The 22,726-nt window shown below is 33.6% G+C and overlaps 1 protein-coding gene across 2 annotated transcripts in view; it reads right to left on the bottom strand.

Moving 5' to 3' along the window:
* Positions 1-22,726, bottom strand: part of Ets65A (DNA-binding protein D-ETS-3) — a 109,195-nt gene that overhangs the window by 61,116 nt on the left and 25,353 nt on the right. For both annotated transcript variants that reach the window (XM_074119703.1, XM_074119702.1), the window contains exon 4: positions 19,840-19,917. In XM_074119703.1, the coding sequence (XP_073975804.1) occupies positions 19,840-19,917 (78 nt within the window). The remainder of the gene's footprint in view (positions 1-19,839; positions 19,918-22,726) is intronic.

The raw sequence follows: 22,726 nt of genomic DNA, 5'->3' as shown, positions 1-22,726 counted from the left end.
GTGGATAAACTGCTTATTTGTCAATATACCTGCTTAAGAGATTGGCGACTGAACAAAAATCAGTAAAACATATAAATTTAATATTTCACGTGATTGTCCACGCTCTATTTTTCAAGACTATGTAAAAATTTGATAATAAATACCATAGAATAATTTGAAAAATTGCCACAAACTATAAATAGACCGTATTTTTTTATAATATGACCGCCAGATTTACCATGGCCATATGGCTTTATTACAGCTTGTGTTAAATGAACATAAATATCAACACAATGTTAATGAAGGGCCAATTTATGTAAGTGCTATTTTTAGCGTCACGTAATAGTTGAATTAATTAAATGATTATATTAAGTGAAATGGAAAGCTTATTTCCTTCTGTTCAGGTGCTATTTTATCTAGTTTTATGATCTGACACCGGCTGAAATTGTTATAATAGAGATTATATCGCTGACAGAGTTTGCAATTGGTATCCCTTTTGTTTACTATTATTATTACTAAAAAATATTAATTCTCCACAACCGGTCAGAGGACAAATAGATAATAGTAAGAGCAGAAAGCTTTTTTTTTTTTTATGATTCGCATTTGTAAATTTGCGAAAACAAAATGCAAAAACGAATTTCTAGGCAATGTTAGTAACTAATGTTTGTACACTATCACTCCAGAAATGTTAGAAAGGAAACAGGAATCAAAATAATGTATGGAAGCCGGTTCCTAGTTAGCCGGGGAACCCAAAAAAGGCGAAGAGGCTTTCACCAGCTGAAAAGACTAACTAGGATGCAAAAGAGGTTCAAATTCGCCTTGTACTTGTAAGTTTTTGGCTAGAAAAAGTTTTGAGTTAACATGAAGAAGTGATTCTAACAGTAGATGGTATTTTTTAAGACTTTCTAGATTTGCTCGTCAGGAGATGAATGTATTCATTAGAAAAAATGAAACTGGACAAAGTAATTGAACTTAAGTTTGAAGGGGACTTAAAATAATGGAAATTTTTCAACTGTAAAACTCAAAAAGCACACTATCTAGGCGAGATCTTTCCACTTTTCCTCCTAGAAGAAAAGTTGAAAACCAAAACCGTCAAAACTATAGTATAGTTGAACGCCCAGAAGAAAATTATTACTAAAAAAAAAATCTTCTTTTATTAGACGTTTTATTTATATGCCTGTTTTATCTCGATTTTGAATATTTGTTGCGTCAGTTGCGACAAGAACGTCAATTATTTTCTAAACTTGATTTATTCTTTATAATTACAGACAAATTTTCTCTTTGTATATTTCGAGAACAATTCAATTAGGTGCTCGGTTAATAAAAAATGTCGTTATTAAAAAATTTAAAGAAGGAAGCATTGATGAAAAGCAATGATCAACGCATACCAAGACAAAATAACCTGATCACATGTTAATGAATCCAACAATGTAACTATAATAATGTTTGTAGACAGGTTCTTCAATATAGTTCTGAAATTTTATCCGGTCCACGGAGACTAAGGTTAAGGAACATTTAGCTCAGTCATTTTCTCTTGCATCTGATGAACCTCCAGGCAGATAATATAATTTCATCGAGTTAGTGTTTTTTTTTAAAAAAAAAAGAAAAGAAAAAAGATTACTAGAGTGCATTGGCAGACTAGCGGAATGATGAGGTGCTGGAGATGAACCCTCTTCGCCAATTGATTGGCCACCCTTAAAGAAAACTCACTTCAACACGGACAATTTCATCCTTTGAGAAGTTCACTTCTGCCCAAGCTATTGCATTTTCCCTTCCTTACTCTCATTGTTGGCACTACTTTTATTGAATATTATTTCAACTGCAGTTTTATAAAATATTTTTTATTATTTATTAATTTTGCTAATCTTCTGCTCTACCCCGAATACGAGTACTTAGCAGGTGTTATTTTACAACAAAATAACTGTTATTTTACTGCTCATCGTTAAATTAGGATCATCATTATTCTTGCCCTTAACTTTAAGTGGAAATTTAAACTTTCAATCTCTAATAACTAAGAGTGGTGGCTTTTATGCTTAAAGTTTACTTTATAAAAAACAGTTATTTGTACAAGTAGGGAAGTTTGGCCCTCGCGAATTTTATACTACATTTAATCACTACTAGTACTATTACTACTAGTGTTTTAGGAACTTTTTATTTAAATGATTAACTAAAGTATTAATTAACAAGATTACTTAATAAAATCCAAATAATACTCTAAAAAAAAGTTTTTTATTTAATTTTTAGTTTTTTAAGAAACAATTATTACTCCATTTTAATTGATTTACAAATCTATTGTCAATAGGATTTTTTTTCTTTTGCGTTTATTGTGCTACAATCAGCGCATTAGCGCTATAAGTAACAATGATACAATAGAGTAATAAATGGTAAGGTAACGAGTGGAGGAGTTACCCAGTGGTAACACTCCAAAACATTATATGGTTAGTCACTCTCTTCACTTGAGAGGAGATCACGAGGCCACTGTCTTTTAAGACGTCTTGTCTATTTGTCAGGAAGAGTTCTTGAAGAAAGATTTTGAGCTAGAGGATTTATATGAGATTGTAGGCTGAAGTGGAGCTTTCTGTATCGTGTTTTAGCAACATGTGTGACAAAAAGAATGTTAAGGTCAGTGTGTAGTCAGGTTGGAAACATAAAATGGAGCGTTTTCAATAGTTCTAAGTATTTTAGATTGTAGCTTTTTGAATCCTTTGATGATTGGAGTGTTTGGTTGAACCCCACAACTCTATTCCATACGCCCAGATGGGTTTCAAAATAGAAGTATAAATCAGTCTTTTGTTGTCCAGAGAGAGTGTTGATCTATCGTCTAAGAGTCTTTTAAGTAGTCGATAGCGTCTGTTTAGTTCTGTTCTTTTTAGTCTAGTGTGGGGGTAATAGGAAATTTAATTTAATTTTTGATTATGAGAATTGTTTTTAGTTTTATAATTTTAATTTTGTACTATAATTTGGAATATTAATCATTATGTTTGTAAATGTACACATGGGTCAATCCCACTGTCATATACTTATTTGTATTAAAACAGTCTAACGTTAAATAAATAAATATTCAGGGTAGTGAGTTCGCAAATTACACTGAAATGGCAATTTTAAAGGAAAATCTTTCATTACCCTTCGGTTAAAAGTGTCTAAAAGTTAAATGTCAGTACTAAAGCCTCGTAAATTAAATGAGATGCAAAACAAACACTATAATTTGGAAATTTTATTTGTTGATAATATATAAATAAATTCATTGCACTCCCATTATTTTAAAAGTCGCTATAGTAATTATTTATGCTATAATTCTGAGCTACAAAAATTTCTCATAATCTATTATTGAAGATTTAGAAGGGCACAACCGTCAACCATAAAGAAGATCAACGATTTGCAATAGTTGGGTTTCAAAGACCAGAATCTAAACAACCTGGAGGAGTTCAAGACCAAGTTAGCTTTAGAAAAAATTTATCTTTTTGCTTCTGAAAATATTCGTATTGTTGTACGAGATTTTGCATTTGGTGATGCATTCAGTGATAAATTAATCCAATCAGAAATGATAATTGTTAATAAATAGCACAGCTATTTCTGAATGAACTAAATTAATTATTCAAATGAGACAGAGCAATCTTTGTTTATGGGGCATTATTAATTGAAAATAAAAGTACAAATCTTTTACTCCTTTAGAATCTGTTTTGAGAGATCAATGCATGAACTGGCATCCAGCCAATCTTACTTGTACAATCTCTGTTACAGAACCAGTTTGAAAAGCCTAGTCACTCATTGTGAATCTCTTGGATGATGTAAACAGAAAATGATAAAATTTAAAATACTGGGTGTGACACATTATCACAAAACATAGAGGCTAAATAACTGTTTATAGTTCACGTGTCCAAATTTCAGAACTCACGTGTCCTTTTGTAGAAACAAGAACGCCACTGTTGATCGAGGTTAATTGCCCGGCCATAACTAATGGGCCGATATTTATTTATCGCTAGCGATCGTGAGAAGAAACAGTCTAGGCATAAGAGAGAAGTTAGTCGGACCATTTCACTCCCTTCTTAACCAATGAATATCGAAGTGCACAAATCTATCCACCATACCCCCCCAAGCGAACATACGTACTGTGTGCCTTAGCACTCAATTCACTTGTTCTCAAAGGGCTCCGCAACAATGCCGCCCTTTCGCTCGTTCTTCATCAATGGAACCCTTGTTAAGCCCGGCTAGATACTGCACATCACAACACTCTGATTTATGGCCCTGTGCGCTAGCTGTCTCCCACACACAGATTTCGCAATAATCGTGCCAGTATATATCATTTATCGATACTACTTAATGATTCAATGGAACGATTTAGAAAATAAGTATACAATAATTTTCCATACGACTCATTTTAATTGCGCTTCTTATCGCTATTGTTTAGCCATTACTATTAGCTAGGAGTGTAGTCCTAATTTACAACGAATGAAAAGGCAGTCGTAGAGAAGCCTCCCAGCTATGGCTGGCTATGGTTGGTTTCAGCAGTGCCCGGATAAGCCAGTTGGTTCAGGTGTTGAGTGGACTCGCGAATTTAGCGTACCATCTTTACAAATGCGGCCTTACCCAGTCGCAGGCTGTGGTGAGGCCAATGAGACTGTGCGGCACTTTGTAGAAGAGTTTCCATTTATTCTAAAACTAGATTCCTCGTCTTCGGGAGGTTAAATGTTTCCCTACCGGAGATTGTGGTATATGGTAATCTTTACGAACTTTCTAGGTTTATTCAGCGCATTGGGCGATTGAGTTGCCATGCTCCTTAGTGTCTTTTAACTGCTTTATTAGTTTATTGTACTGCTATCCGGCAATTTTTAGTCGGGTTTGTTGGTCTTGAAGCCCCGGTGTCTCTTATGAAATAAGAGGTATGGGGTATTTTAGATTGCCTGCGTTTCTTCCCCTTTTTGGTGGAACCGCCCTTTAAAACAATATGAATCTGAATCTACTGTTAAAACCACCTTTCTCAGGAAAAAACACAAAAATAGAAACCTATTTACAATTTCTATGCTAGTAAGTAATATAGAAATATAAAATAATATAAAAGTAATATAAAAAGTTAGTTGTGAGGAGTATTCTCAACAGATAATCTTTACATTACAAAGCTAGCACTTATATTCTTTCAAATTTAGAATTCTATCAATGATTTAATACTTCAGCGATAAAAGCTCATGTTATCGTAAGAGGCACATTTAGACGGCTGCTTAGAATCAAGCGAAAGCACTTCCAAGTAAAATTGAAGAAGCAAGAGAAAGTAAAAAGGCATTCAGTAAATATTATTTTATAAAGTAGATAAAAGGTAAGAGTTATTGTTTCAGATTTGAATTTAACTTTATTAATCTGCAGTTTGAGTAACTGGCCAGCAATAACTACTATTTTCTTGCAAATAAAACTATTGAATACTATGTTAGTGGTAGTAAGACAGTAAAGTAAGTTATTGTAGAAAATTTATGGTATTAGTGCGGCAGAGGAAGTGGAATAATGTTCTATATACCTAGAGGCATGCACTGTGCTGAACGGACTGCATAATTTTACCGTTATGCAAACCGGTGATGTATGACATTGAGTTACGTACTCGGACCTGGCCTAGGTAACTAGACTTCTACCCGCTTTCACTGTATACACATACAACAATCTCAACTGGATTATCTGTATTGAGCTTCAGTTTTATCAAGAATAAACATTTTTTTGCTTTACTCTTTTTCTTTTTCTGATTATCCACATACCTACTGTAAGATCTTATTTATTTACTTTTCTTTTCCACTCTTAAAAGGAAGTATGATATCGAGCAGATTTTTTTTTCAGTTTAAACGGATAGAACAATGTACTGATTAGAACTTTCGGCATTTTTCTGTTTTTTTATCTTTGGTATAAAGCTTTTTATTAGGTATAACTCTTATTACCCTAGATATCAGCCACTTGTTCAGAGATGTAGTTGCAAAATGCAACTAAATGGGCTTTGCATACTCACCGGGGAACTTAAGCTCAACACCACGTACATTTAGAGTAAAGATTAATACTGTATGCCGTCACTGACTGAAAGGGAGATTAAATAGGATTTTTCAAGTCGCAGCAGGTTGGCTTCGATCCTTCCATCTTCTTACAAATCTAACAACAACTAAAATAACTTCAATTTCTGAGATCCATTTTTTTTTTTACGTACTACGTGTACGAGGTATGTTTAAAAAATAAGGTGAATTTTCAAATTTCGCGGGCTACGTACATTCGAATTTCGATTGTCTTTTTTTTTTATGTTGGTACACTTGTCTCGAACATATTTTCAAAGTTGTAGCTATATAGCATGTTTAGTTTGTATGTTAGAGGCATAAATAAGACAAGTGTTTTGCGAGTTCGGCGATTTTCTTCTGTCGAAAAAAATGGATCAACGAATTTGCATCAAATTTTGTGTAAAAAATGGAATTAAGTGTTAAAAAACACTTGAAATGTTGAGAGTGGCGTACGGTGAGAGTACTCTGTGTCAAAAAAATGTTTACAAGTGGTACAAGCTTTTCACAGAAGGTCGAGAAGATGTGAATGACGACGCTCGCCCTGGACGCCCCAGCACATCAACAACCGATGAAAATGTTGAGAAGAATCGTCGAATCACAATTAGAGAAGTTGCTGAGGTTGTCGGCATATCGGTTGGCACATGTCCTGCAATTTTTTTCGGAAATTTTGGGCATGAAGCGTGTAGTAGCGAAGTTCGTTCCAAAATTGCTGAATTTTGATCAAAAAAACCGTCGCATGAGCATCGCTCAGGAATTGTTGAATGACATTATCATGTCTCAGTCACCGTATTCACCAGATTTGGCGCCCTGCGACTTTTTCCTGTTCCCATGATTGAAGAGACCCATGAAAGGACGGAGATTTGCGACGATTGAGGAGATAAAAACCGAATCGCTGAGAGAGCTCAAGGACATACCAAAAAGTGCATATCAGAACTGTTCCGAGGATTGGAAAAAATGCTGGCACAAATGTATTATATCTGAGGGGGACTACTTTGAAGGAGACAAAATAAAAATCGATGAATAAATAAATATTTTTTAAGAAAAATGAAAATTCACCTTATTTTTTGAACACACCTCGTATATATTTTTTTTTTCAGAACATTGAAAGGTCCCATCTTATTTTATTTCCTTACTACATTGTTTCATTCAGTGACATGGCAGCAATGTTAATACCCTTATTCGTGCAGTCGATTTGCCATGATAAAACTGAGAAAAGATACCAAACTATGTGATTTGTACTAACATTCACAGTTCACAGTTCTTGATTTGCGTACATTGTTTACAAATGCAAAATTTGTCAATTCAAAAAGCTTATTTCTTGTGGGGCACGATTATCTCAATTACGCATTAGCTCAATGGATGCCATTATAGATACATATATTTTCATTTATTACCCGTCAACTAGACTCAAAGGCCCGACATTTTATTATTAACGTAAAATTAATGCAGCAAATAAAAAAAAATCAATAACTTTGAATAGTATTAGCTTCAATATAATTACTTTCCTTATTACTATTGTATAGTATTTCATACTGGAAGAATTGCGACCGCATACGTTTTGATTTTGAATTGTTACAAAGAATACGTTATGAGGTCTTCTAACAAATTGTAGCAAAACAAAATCGTTCAGAATGTACTACCCAGATTTTTTAAGAATTAACTATTAGTTAGTTTGACTAACCAAAAAACATTGGATAAATAAATAAAGATACTTATTTAGTTTGTTATAATATTATTGAGGAAATGTTTCGTGTTGTATTAATAACAGTTGAAGTTGAGAGAAGAACGGTTGACAGGAGCGGACATGTTTCTTTTATATCAATCTTCTGTACACGACACCCTCATGTCCTTTTCTATACATAATTATTATTGCTTAAACAATATTCAAAACAGGAATTAATTATAAATAATTTTATAAATTCAAAGTTCTATTTCCCTAATAATTAGAACAGTTAACGATAAGCACTGGATGCTAATAACTAGCATATCAATAGTGAGAGAAAGTTTCCAATGTATGGATACAACTGGCTGTAACATCAAATCGACTAGAAAAATCTATTGTGGCTTTTCCAGTTGTAAAAAAGTTGTAACTTGGATAACACACGTATGAGAGATGTCTGCAGTTTGCTGTGGTCTAAGTAGCTAAATAGATTTCTTTTTAATCTAATTTTTTAACGATTTGTTCTATCAGAACTTCTGAGTGTGAATGATTAAACGATGCATCCGCAAAGAGAGTTTGGTGTTCCATCAGAATTCAAACAGATTTACCTTCTTTTTTTGATCAGAAACCAAACCAACTTTAAACTGATTTGAGTTCAATCAGACAATCAGAGTATGTACTAAGAGTCGCAACTAGGCCGCTTTATTTGCTTGTTGTAGAGAAATGCCTTTAAATTTTTTTTTGACATGCGCAAACTAATGTAAGTGTTTATAATAACCAAAATTCAAAAGGCATTTAAATTGGTACATGGATTGCGCATTAACAGTAAATAATCACAAACCAATTTTCAACAGATCCAGAAATAGCCAGATGGAATGAACCTATCATTGTAAAATGGAGCAAGTACCCTCACACAAAAAAAGGACCATGCGCCACTTCTATAAAAAATATTTTAAGACAAAACCTACTTTGTATATTGAGAAATGATCATAGCTATGCCATTGTTTCTTCATAAACAATGTTCCTATTTATTATTTTATTAACAATATAAAATAATAGTTCTAAGTCTGTGTAGTAGCAGAGTTTATGAATACAATTGAATGTATAACTAAATCTAAAGAGGTTGAGAGTCCTTCAGTGTGTAGGCGCCTTGCTAGAGGGGTGTTATACATGTCGTCCTTAGGTTTTGGTTCGCCTTTAGTAATTAAAAAACATGGGCATTCTGTAACAATAGAGGGTGTAAAGAAAAGGGCTAAAAGAGCACACGTTCCTCTAACAGGGCCGTTTAGTTGCGAGGCATGTTGCAAAATAAGTACAAAATGGAGAAGTTGTGTCCTATTTCATTCAGTAGCACTACATATCAGCTAACCAAAGTGTACTTGATGTCTGCTTAATACAACATAACATTCAATTTTCATTTTACATTCTAAGGCAAGATATTACTACTTTAGAGACCTACATAAACTAATGGATCTATTATTATTTTGTATTTAAGGCGCGTCAACATCTGAAGTTATTGGCACACAGAGCTTTTTCCAGCACACTAATGGCCTCCGGACAGTGTTCTTTAAAGATAACACTGTCCATCACTAGACAGTGAGCTGTAAGAAGCTCCTAGGAAGAGAAAATGTAAGGGCTAGCAGCTGGTTTCGAACCCGTGATCTCCGCATTAGAATCCAGTATTCGCTAACCATTCAGCTAATTCCTTCCTTATACGGAAAAAGGCCTACAAGAAGTAAAGGTGAGCTAAAGTTTAGCTTTAAGAGCGCTATTATAATGACTTCTTAAAAATGAATTTTATCTTATTTAACGTCAATATTTACAGATATACACCCAAGATTGCCAAAGTTTTATATTCAACTCAAAATTAAAATAATTTATAAAAATAATAATGATTCAAAATGCTCTTAATATTCGGGATGAAAATTACTTCCCTACCCAAAATGGAAAACAGAGAGTACTGCTTAGAAGAACTCCAAACTGGGAAGAATATTGGAAAAAAGAGTATAAGAGTTGTTTTTGTCAGGGATATTTTAAGAAATATATCAAAAGAAGACGTTATTATTTTAATGTCCATTGTATTCTTATTTCAATTTAGAGATGTAAAGCTTGATTTAACTGGCAGTGTTTCTTAAATCCATTTTAAAAATGCACTTCTTTTTATTGACTGGATAAAAAAAATTATGGATTTCAAAACATGCGTACGTAGAAAGCAACTTCAAAGATAACAATTAACTTCAAGCAACTTCAAGAAAAGTTATAATAAAACGTTTTTATCAACTTAGTAAAGGTTTGTGTGACCTGAAACATAACGAAATATCATGACTTGGTTATGGGTCTCCACCAATGTCGCTCATAAATAGAGGTAGTATGATATAATAATATATTTAAAGATTTTTCTCAGTTATTGTTTTGAATTATGTGAGTAACAGTTTAGTGTAACCCATACCTCTACATGTAACAGAACCCCATTGGTGAGGTCACATCATTATTTTAGGATGATTAACCGACCATATAACGCTAAATTCTGTAATATTTTGATTAATCCAAATCACAGGATCACAAATCCTCCATCCTTTCTTTTTATACCTGAAAATCGCAATCGATTATCTGTACTACGAAAAAGTTCAACTCCAAACAACTGGAGTTGTTTAGTGACCAAATGGATTTCTGAAAACACAATTAATTATCTTCCATTATTTTTGAAGATTATTTCCATCTTGATTCTTTTAAAAAACAATCTATTATAATCAGATAAAACAAAAATATTGGAAAAATGCTGAAATATCAAGAACGGACACGCTAATTGTGACATTTGTTTAAAATCATTATGATAAACAGATAATAATTTTTTTAAAAAAGAAATGGATCTGAAACGATTGTTTGGTATTTGGCCGCTGGATATGAAGGAGGAGTGACCAAACAGGTAAAGACAGTGACGTCATCTTGGATCAATACGTTGAGGTAAATTAGAGAGTGCAAGAGCACGAGCAAGTGTGAGAAAGACAGGCTGAGAGAGAGAGAGGAACAGTGACTGAAGGAGAAGAAGGTAAATGTATGCTGTAGAAGAAAATCGATTAGTTGCCACATAATTACATCTAATCTGACTATGTGAGTGATGAAGTTTGAAATGGTTGGCAGTGAGGGGCCTACCACATCCAGAATGTATTTACTATAGTGTTAGTTCTGAAGGTGAAGAACGTGAACACCAAACAAGTGTTAACAAATCAGCACGAGCTAACAGAATTAACCAGATTAGAATGGAACTCTTTGCCTACCTTTCTACCAACCATTATAAACACTCTGGTAGTCGGTGGGTGGTATTGCCTGTAAATTGTTCTGGACAATATTTCCCATCATGATATCTCTTCGTTCCGGACAAATTATAACTAACATTAACCTAAATCAGTTGAAAATTTAATGTATTACTTTCAGTAAAACTGTTGGAAGAAGACTCCCAACTGTTTGCACGATAATATAAAGTAAATTAAATAGACAAAACTAAATAAAATTGATCTTAAGTTTATGGTTTTGAATTAAATAAGTAGAAAATCTCTAATACAACATGGACCTCAGAAACAACAAGATGAAACAAGCTTACTAGTATATTAACTCTTCGCTTTCATGCGATTATTTAGCCAGATCAGGTTGAGACATAAGAAGCACTCCCGAGTTATTTGTGGTGAACTTTTTACTACATTTCCTGTAGAAAAATCTTGCGAGCTCTGCCAAACCAACCAGCCAGATACCTTACTATACTTACTTACCATTGTACACGTCTATCTACCTTCATACAAAAATATATTTCTCAGTATATAATATATGCAACCGAGTCAGAAAATTTAATAAACCTGGTTAGTCTGGAAAAAATTAATTTATATCTCTTTTTGCTTTGAACAGCTTAAAATATAAATTATACTAAATAATTGATTTTTATTTTGAATTTTTTGTGTGATATAGATATTTCTTTTATCCTGTAATATCTAATTTATTACTATTATTGATATACATGCACATATGAATGGTATGTGTGTGTGAATTTACTTATTCATTATCATTTGTGTATGTACATTACATTTTTTCGTTTTATTATGTTTGTCGAGGGTAATTTTTCTTTTTTCTGTATACTGATTCTATCTAGACGCTTTATATTCATTCAATCATCTTAATTTTCACTTCATTAATTGTCTTTAATACTGATTTAAGATTTATTGATTATTTTTAGTTTTGTATTATTTTTCTATGTGTATTTAAACACAACTTCTTGCTTATAAGTTGTACACTTTTAAAAACAAAAAAACTTTATTATTATATTCGCTTTCGTGCCTGTCCGGCAAAGTAAGACCCAAATCTGTTTAGAAAATCAAGATAGGTTCATCACCCGCTCACTTAGAATGTTAGACATCTTGGCAACCAAAGAAATGATTAATTATAATAATTAAAGATTCAACGCCTAGCTTTGAAGAAATTCAATTGAGTTTTTAAATGATTGATTCTGACTAATCAAATATTCCCTGAGATCGAAAACATCGAATGAATTTCCAAGAGGATAAAAGATTAAGTTAAGAAGTGGACTTTGGAAAAAGACAACGGCCCTAGGGTTCTATTCTTTAAAGATATCTGTCCGTGTGCTTTTCAGAGACGGATCTTCCGGCAGCCAGGATTCAAAATAGTTTATGTTGTTCTCTCCAGGGTTTTAAGGCACCAATATGTTGTATGAACCGGGTCTCACCAATTTCTCAAAATGGACCGTGAATTGGCGTTCAGCCAAAACTTCAACAAATTATTGTTCAGAATCACTTTCTTATTGATTTTCTGGGACTTATTAACAGTTGATAATTGTATAAACCAATCACTGGGAAACTCCGTGCTCTGTTTTGGTGGTTCGAATACAAAATACTGAATTTCATTAAATTTTGTAAAATATCTGTCTCCAGCTTTGCTTAAAAATCCCTCTAAGTTAGAACAAACGAATTAGATGATATAAAACGACAAAATAATTTGCAAAGTTTTTTTTTTCCAGCTGCCTGAAATAAGAAACAAACAATCCTGTCACGTTTTAGTGGTTTATCCTTTCAAAATACCTGCATTAAGGGCGAGAGCAAAAAAGCAGTTTATGAAGGTGCCTTCTACAGATAACTTTGTGATCGGTTAAAGATCTATTATAACTTGAACAATAATAAATTTAAGAACTTCGCTCAATGCAATATTAAATATTCCACAGAATTAGCTAATATAGATTTTTTTTTCTTCGATCTAATCTCACTAATAATTTCTTTTAAATAGCTTTTTGAAAAAATGTGCCTTAGCGGTAAGATATGACACTGTTTATAATATAAATATAAAGTTGCCATTGTGTCCCCATTAAAGAAAATATCTGCACCCTAATAGTTATAGCTAAGTTCAAAGTCTTTGCTAATTTTATTTCGCCAAGTGTGATCTCGCGTGATCCAACTTACTAATAGTGCCAAAGGGGTACTATTAGGACACCTTCTCTTCACCAACATATCTCAGATGTGTTATTACCTAGTGTTTTTTAATCTATACAAAACTGAATTGATTTACGAATTTATAATGAATAAAAATAGACCTATTTGTCCCTAATTAAAATTGCAGAGTGTAATAATGTATAATTTTTGTATTTTTGACTTTAAGATCAATATCTTTAGTAGGTAGTTAGATGTAAAGCATATCAGAAAATTGAAAAATTAAAATTATTTGGGATAATTTACATATTCTCCTAAATAGGACGTCTTAAGCGGTAAGAGGTTTAATTTTTTGAAAAATTTATAAACAAACCTCAGACGGAAAAAGTACGAGGGTCGTTTGAAAAGTCCGTGCAAAGTCAGAGAGATAGCACCACTGGAGCGTATCGAGGTTATGTTTAGTTAGTAGCATCTCTTGGAAGAACGCCCACCAAGTTTCAGCCAGATCGGTCTATTACTTTGTGTTTGGCATTCGTTTGAATCGAGGAAGTCGAGTGATTTTCAAAAAATGGACGAAAAAGAATTTCGTGTGTTGATTAAACACTACTTTATGAAAGGCAAAACGCCTCAGGAGACTAAAGAGAAGCTTGATAAACATTATGGTGACTCTGCACCTTCGATTAGAACAGTTTATAAGTGGTTTCAAAATTTTCGGAATGGCCATATGGGCACAAGTGACGCTGAACGTTCTGGACGCCCTGTTGAGGTTACTACTCCAGAAATTATTGATAAAATCCATGATATGGTGATGGATGACAGAAGAGTGAAGGTGCGTGAGATTGCTAGTGCTGTGGGCATCTCGAATGAACGGATACATAATATTTTGCATCAACATTTGGACATGACAAAGCTATCCGCAAGATGGGTGCCGCGATTGCTCACGCTTGACCAAAAACGAAATCGTGTGAAGTGTTGCAAGGACGGTTTGCAGCTGTTCCAGAAGAATCCACAGGACTTTAAGCGTCGTTTCATCACTGTGGATGAAACATGGATACATCACTACACTCCTGAGACCAAAGAACAATCTAAACAATGGGTTACCAAGGGGGAATCTGCGCCAAAAAAAAGGCGAAAACCGTTCCTTCGGCCGGAAAGATTATGGCGACTGTCTTTTGGGATTCGCAAGGAATAATCCTCATCGACTATCTGGAAAAGGGTAAAACTATTACAGGTGCATATTATTCATCGTTATTGGACCGTTTGAAAACCGAGCTGCAAGAAAAACGCCCACGATTGGCCCTCAAAAAAGTCCTTTCTCATCACGACAACGCACCAGCTCACACCTCAGCAGTTGTGGTCGCAAAATTATTGGAAATAGGGTTCCAACTCGTTTCACATCCCCCCTATTCTCCAGACTTGGCTCCCTCGGACTACTATTTGTTCCCCAATATGAAGAAATGGCTGGCGGGAAAAAGATTTTATTCAAACGAGGAGGTGATTGCAGAAACGAATGGCTATTTTTCAGACTTGGACAAATCCTATTATTCGGAAGGGATCAACAAACTAGAGCAGCGTTGGACGAAGTGTATAAGCCTAAAAGGAGACTATGTTGAAAAATAAAAAAGGTTTACCCCAAAAAATTGAGTAGTTTTTATTTTTGCACGGACTTTTCAAACGACCATCGTAGGTATTGCCACAGCCTTTTTTTGTTAACTTTACATACTTGTAATAATAAAAACTCCTTTAGAAGAACTAGACTCTTACTTCTACAGAGATATTGATATCCCTGCGGGTAGTCATACCTACGAGGTATGACAACACTTACACCTACATCATTCACAAAGCGCCAGCAGAGGATTTAGATAATTGCTTCGGTTTAGCGAACTCAAACTGCTGCTCATCATCTCTCACACTCTCATTCAAATAAACGCTTGATGTACACTTTACAGTGCCTGCATTCTGTAAATAAACGCTGATACTTCAGGAAGTTAAAAAAAAACTTTTAGTTCACAGTGGATTTTGAGTTTCTACTAGGTAAATAATTTTTTTAATAACTAAAATCAGATTTTTTCAGATCCTTAACAAATTTACTTGCAAATCAGGCTTAAATTTACATTTGTTGGAGTTTGTTAGTATTTCAATAATACCTTATTGTAGTAAATAATTTGTTTAAATAATTAAGACAAAGGTAAACAAATTTATTAAAATAAATTAACGAGCAAAACGTGGGACAGTTGCTTCAGTTCAGTTCCAGCTTGCTGTACCATCTGGTAGGAAAGTTGAGAATCACTCTGATATTGACCGAAGTACAATACTATTCCAGTGGCGATATCTCAGCAGATGAAGGTGGAACTAACATCTGAAGTGGCGGCGGGATATCTGTTCTTACTTGAACGGATATTATTTAATTTTTACTATTAATAGTTATTAAACATGAAGAGAATTAATAGATTTTTTTTAAACTTTTCAAATATATTTAAACTGAGGTGGCCCGAAAAAATAAAATAGAAATAAATATTAATAGCAAGCAACATTTAAGAATAGCAAAGTATACCTAAAAAAAGCAAGCATTAAACAACTTCTGTGAAAAATTTGGGATATCGCAATGCTTTGCTAGACAGAGAAAGTAAAAAATGAATTACTTATAAGCGGCATCGCAATCCCAAGTGAACATATTTTAAATCCTCCTAGAATACTGTTCCATGAAAACATTTTAGTTAGGATGAAATAAAATACTTAACAAGAATGTCAAATATTCTTAATTATATTTGCAAGTCAGATTTTTTACTTTCTCTACTACTGTTAAGGATGAATAGCGATAGAATCAAGCGTTATAATTTGAGATTTAACTGTGTTTTGAAATCTACGGAATGCGGAAAGATTTATTTCCAATCAATCATAAATATTTTGAAAATGTTCTGCTAAATATTTGAGAACATATATAATAAAATAAGGACGACTTTGTCTCTACCATCCAGCACTGATCTGGTAAGTAAATATTTGATATTAAAATCACTCTTTTCAAAGCCAGGATTCCAAATTGTCCAGTGATAATATTTAAGCATTTAGTGTGAAATAAGGACGACCACATTTGTCACATCCAGCACTGCTCAAGTTAATAGTAATTAAATCAGTCTTTTTGGGTCAATCTAAGCTGGAATTCCAAATTTTCCAGTGTTTTTAAGCATTTATTATGAAATAAAGATGACACATTATATATTACAATATCTAGCATTGCATTAGTAAATAGTGGTTTGAGATAAAGTAAAATGGTAAATTTGAAGAAAATAAATTGATAGTATGTACGGATAGAGTTTTCAGTGTTTAGCAACTTTTCAAAAATGGTATCAGTCATTTTCTTTAAACTTAATATGGAAACTTCATGTAAGGAAGTGTCTTTAATAGAAATATTTTTCGGGAAACTTTGTTTTTTCTCTAAAGTAAATCGCTTTAACATGTTATAGGTTCCAACACCTGTATTATATTTATAAGTACGAACAGTTAAACAAAAATTACAAGTTGAAAGAACATATTTTTCCCAGAAGAGCAACTGTTCTGAACAGTTAGAGCTAGTTTTAAGTTGTTACAGGATTCCATTTACTTGAGAATAATGTTTGTCAAGCTATTGCTATAGTTGTAAATATGGGCGGAAATGAGACAACGGTTTAGTTCAGAATGGCAACTAGGCATGTATACCTACAGAAGTATTTTTATGGGATATAGAAAGTAGCATCTGACAAGTGTCGCCAATATTAATATGCTAAATTGTCAGAATTGTACTGAGCTGCCAGAAGCCAGAAAAAATAAGCGTAAGTTCGTAAAATTTGCAGAGGATTTTGATTTTATTGGTATCCAGGGATAACCGTGATGTTACACTTCTTTCAACCTCACTTTTATTGCCGAAAATTTTCCAATCTTTTTAGTAGAGTCGTTTCAAGAAAATTATATTCAATTAGTGTAGATATTAAAATAGTGAAAAAAAAGGAGATAAATATTAAGTGGTATTGCTAATGGTAAAATTGAATAATGCAGTTAAGCTGGTAAGCTGATGTTAATGATTAGTGTTTAGCTGATCCTCCTCAGAGTGGCTACATAAAAGAGATATTGGTGAAAAGCGGCTGTCTATAGATACAGAGAATGTGAGATATAGTACTGGATGAGGTATGCATTGTGCTTTGACAACAGAAGCTAATGAATGCCCAGTCTGGTGGATCCCGTCCTTCAGACTTCCGTCCACGCGTCCTCTGCCCGAATGGTCCCCTGTTTCCTGCACAACGCGTGGCCCAATTATAGCTCCTCTCTCACACACATATACACTTTACACGAACACAAAATTCGTAGCATAGTATTTTCCCTGCCGCCTACCATCTCTTCCATGATTTACTGCCAGAGGATCTACTCTCTGCTTCCCTTTATGCTATAACGAAAAGCGTCGATCGTCATTTCCCTGATTCACATTATCAATTCGTAATGGCGTCGGTGCGTGTCGTCTACCAGATCTCAAAAATTGAAAAGCTATGTTGTAGTGACGCTACTCATAATAGTTGTGAGTATGGTTGGTTGCTATTGATGATGATCTATGTGTATTGAAGAAGAAGAATAAGAAGAAGAAAAACAAAACCCTTCGGAAGAGACAATTGAAAAATGAAACGGAAGGGTGGTTTTATTATCAGAACTGACAAAATCTGACATAATTTGTAGCGCTTCAGTCAAACGAAAATTACTCATCTTGTTCTACATATTTATAGTTAACTCTAGTTTTGAAAATATGTTACACTAAAGACCAGTCAAAATTTAGACTCCGTAGACCCTTCAGTATATTGGTATCTCCTTCCAGAAATAATCCTAATGGTTCTCTTCCAGAACTAGCTTTCTGACATCCCCGTTGCAATTGCTTAAGAATACACCTCTCTCAAACAAACTACACTTAGTATTGGCGAACTTACCTTGGTAATAATACACCGTTTCCCCAAAATCCTCAAAATTCATCATCTTTCCTATATTGAGCCAATGAGTGGCCACTACTCAAGCGGTTGACTACTAAGTCAACGCTATCCAGACCCTTAAAAATGAGTCCTAATAAGAGATAAAAGAAACACTGAACTCCTTGTCCAATTTCCCTGAAAACATTCTTTTTGCTGACCTGGCGAAACCCTTCTCTTCCAAATACCTCATCCTCCAATCCTATCTCTCTGTCATAAAGTATATAACAACCGTTGCCTCGATACAGAAGAACGGTGTCAACTCATCCACTCTTTTAACGTCCTCTATCCTAGCATATCATTTCACATTACTTCTTTGAGCAAGGCGGTTGAGTTTCTCCCTCTAATTTGAATATAGCTTACACAAAACTTGGAGTGCAGCAAGACAATCTAAAAATATGGTCACATCTTTATAATCTCTCTGAAACTCCTCCAAAAAGTAGCCATTCGTTTTACACCAGTGACCATCGCATGGAAAACAATAGCCGGTATACAAGAGACTTAGATCACCCTTTGTTCAAGGTACAAGCACCAGCTTTGAAGGGTTTTTCGGATATAAATCTGACTTAATCTAACAAAAATTTGTTGCTTAGTACGTTCAATAATATGTGATTAGATCATCATTGGATGATAAAATTCTCTTTCAATTATGATATTAAATCATTGAAACAAACAAGATTAAATTTAGAGAAAATATAACTTTTTTTGTTTCTGTTTGCATGTGAATGAGCATATATCCCTTACCAGAACGTGCATTTACACTATCATTAGGTTAAATTAATGGATAGTGATTTATTCCTTTTAGTTAACATTAACAGTATGGCGGACGCATCATGACTCACATTATCAGATGTTAGTATAAGTGATTGGTGCGCTAATATAAGTTAGCGCCCTGATAGGTAGTGCCTACTATCTCTAATAAGTTGTTCACGGTGTTACTGAGAGGATGTTAAGACCAATTAGAGCACGACTTCCTCCCTTGCCCAGCTACAAGCTAAGCAGATTTGTCATTCTACCAGACAGGAAACTTACCCTTTGCGCGCTTATATTCTTAATTTAACTCTGATAACCAGTTTTTTTTTACTAAAGTATATTAAGGGGTAGTATAACGTTCCATCGATCTTTTTTTAACACCTTGATCTAATTAATTCATGTTCTGCTAAATCGTAAATGCAAATACTTACTAGCTTTTAAGATAATTTGTCAGAACGAGCCAATATCTTGTTTTCCTACTAGAGTACTTTTCATCAATACTTTCCAGTTTTTGAGATATCAATAGACATTAAACCATTTCCAATAAAATGTTTTATAATGAAATATCAGATAAGTTTATCTTTTGGTACAATTCTTTATTTAACTCTTTAACGATAACCAATAATTTTGCGTTGTAATAATATTTTAATACCCAATTGGTTTTCAGAGCTTTTACAACTTAACATTTTTCATGGTTCGTTACTCTCAAGTTTTTTATTGTGTAAATATTCTTGACAAATAATTGAGATCGTCGCTTTAAGTAAAGTATGCTAATACTTTTCAATTTTGGTTTAATTGTTAAACTTTTTCTTGGATAGAAGCAGGCAACAATCATACTCACATTACAGTGTAAACATGAACATATTCATCGCCAATGGCATGCCGCCATCCTACATAAACTTCTAAACATAAGTGAGACTAATCTGTCATTCTCATTATCATTTATTTTAAATTGCTATGATTATTTGCTAAAATACTATTTGGATTTTTGAAAACAAGTATCAATAAAAGAATCTTACCTGTTTTAGGCGTTCTCAGAGATTCGGTTATCGTTGTAGACAGTGAATGGTACGAGCTTTTACCTACGTGGTTCATCCCTAAAAAAATTATAATTCTACAATAATAGGCGATCAAATTGATCAAATACAATTAAGTATTAATGTTTATATTAGTATTGCAATGTGAAAGTTTTTACAAAAGAGGTATCCCGATGCCCCACTGGAGATGATAATCGAACTAACATTCGTTCTAACCACATTATGTAGGCCCCTCGCCAGAGAACATTTCACCATATTTATCGTCATTCAACTCTCTACTACATGGATATCTATTTAACTGTCATTCATAGCTGAAAAACTAAGTTATTAATGAAATTCAATAATCAACTTTAGCACACATTCTGTTCAATATTTATCTATTCTATCAGTTTGAATTTAATAGAACTAGTCGCTATGATTTGTGCCAATGTTTGTTTAGTTCTAACTCGAACAGTTTTTGGTTTAAATATTGTCCTTGAAAGGATGTGTACATTTCACGTATTCTCGTTATTTACGAATTCAGAAAAACTGAAGGTTGCATAATTAGAATCTTTTAGGAGGAATGAATAGTTCAAAGGGAATCGAGGTCTTAATTGTTTCGGGTAGTCTGATCACTTAGTTAAGTTACAATCAGTCAGAGTTGTCATAAACTTAAGAGGGTGAACAGACTATTTCAGATGCTCTCTTATTATTAGCTTTTCTAAATAAGTAGGAAATATTACGATAAGGAAAAATTTTCAAAATGAATTTTTTACGTACGTAAATGCCTGATTTGAGAATGCAAACAAGTTTTAAGGTTCTCTCCCTCAGTTAGTATGAACATCAAGTAAGCCGTCGACTCAGATAGTTCAATTCGATATTCTGTTTCTTATATTGTAAGGGGCCGTACTTAAATTACGTAACGCAATTTAAAGAGCTTTTTAATCCCTCCCCCCCGATGTAACAGATCGTAACAAAATGTCAACCTCCCCTCCCCCCCTAGCCAAATGTACGTAATTTTTTGTTATGGAATATCGTCATTGCATAGTATTTAATTAAAATCAAACATATATTTTTTATTTATTACTTATTTAATTACATTATCACTTAGTATGAAGGTTGGCTATAGTAGAATTTGGCGCGAAAAATATCGTTAGTATTTTTCCATTAATGACCAAAAAATTATAGATTCAATTGGAAAAATTACGTACAAGCATTAAAAAAACCCCTCCCCCGAACCATAACGAATGGTAACAATCGAGCCTTACCACCCTCCCCCCTTGCGTTCGTTACGTAATTTAAGTACGGCCCCTAACTTATGCTACTCAGGCTATTTTGAAGTGATTTTTCGGTTTTTCGCAATTTTCTTAGTAAATTCACACCTATACACATAACGTATTTACTTAATTTTTTTTTTTCTGAGCGAAATTGATTTTCAGGGGAGGTTTTTTTTGGGGGGAGAGAGGGTAGTATTATTGTAACAAGCTTGCGTTTACAGTACAGTACTGATGAGTTCACTATTTCCCCGCTTTTTTGATAATAATGAACATTAAAAAAAAACATTGGCGGAATTCCAATAGTGACATAAATATATAATATAATATAATATAATATAATAGTGACATAATATAATTAGACATAAACATAACTGTTTTCTCATTTTTTTTACAAAATACATATTTTAAAGTTTTCCGAAAAGCACTCCTTGATTTTCCTTCAAACTTAGGCACAATTGCATCCAATCACGAAAGCATCAACTTAATTTTAAAAAATCTAGGAAAAATTATTTCATTTGTATACAGCTTTCCCACTATTTCCTATGCAGAAGGGAATAGTAGAATAGACAGTAAGTTGCGATTGAATAGCGACTAGTAAGGGATCCGAAACGTTGCGTAGATAAAAAGAGATATTGTTTGGTTGAGGGAGCCCTGCAGAGCACCACGTGACCAATCTGGTAGTCATGGTGATACCCCAAAATGGCGTTTTCAAACTCCTCACATACAGACGGACGGCTACATATCTACTGCAGCCTCTTCCATTTATCTTTGTACAACAGGCACACAGCCTACTCCGCCATTAAGGAGGAATATTCCTCTAAGTGTGATCTACTGCAGTGGCACACACGTCACCGCTTATGTAAAAATATTCCTTCCTTTCCTTACACAAATAAATTTCCTTTCTATTCATAAGAAATATTTCTATTTACCTTCATTTTGTCATCATAAATTGAACTGCACATATCAACGCGATTACTGTTACATTATTCATACTCTTTGCATAAATCCAAATCTTGGCTGAATTAATAATAAAAACGAAAACAAATCTTGATACCGTTTTCTTCAAATTTATTTTTTCTCTTGTTACTTTAAGGAATATAATCGTGACATTTTGAGCATTTTCACCAGAAGTTCTGGTAAGGAATGAGAAGATAAGGAATGAAATGGATGTTGAGGAAACAGATGTAGAGAGAATTATGAGAATAGAGTTAAAAACTGTTATATTCTTGTAAGTTGTATGATCTCGAGTCAGTGGCTAGCGAAAGTTAAGCAGTTAAGCAGGGTTCCTTTACAAAGATGAGCAAGAGGGAGGCAGAGTTTGTTGGAGGAGATTCCACCCAGGAAGATAGAGTATTGTGGAGGGAAACGAATTGATCGAAAAACTTATAGTAAGGGATGATTCGGTTATGTAAATAAATAGTTTTTCGTGATTTGTAAAACATTATTTTATTTATTTATTTCAGAGGTTTTGGGGGTTATGTCTTCTCTCATGTTCCTTTGTTACAAGAATTTACAAGAAAAGTAGGTCACCGGATATAGTAAGTACTTTTGTTAATTAAGCACTCAGTTAAGCAGCGCAATCTTAATATTACCTTAGTGAAATTAATTGATTA

Source organism: Rhodnius prolixus, unplaced genomic scaffold, assembly GCF_049639745.1.
Source record: "Rhodnius prolixus isolate KJV_2025 unplaced genomic scaffold, Rpr scaffold_2, whole genome shotgun sequence".
In the NCBI taxonomy this organism is placed as follows: domain Eukaryota; kingdom Metazoa; phylum Arthropoda; class Insecta; order Hemiptera; family Reduviidae; genus Rhodnius; species Rhodnius prolixus.
The sequence above is the reverse complement of the archived record's forward strand: the minus strand, read 5'-3'. Positions and strand labels throughout refer to the sequence as shown.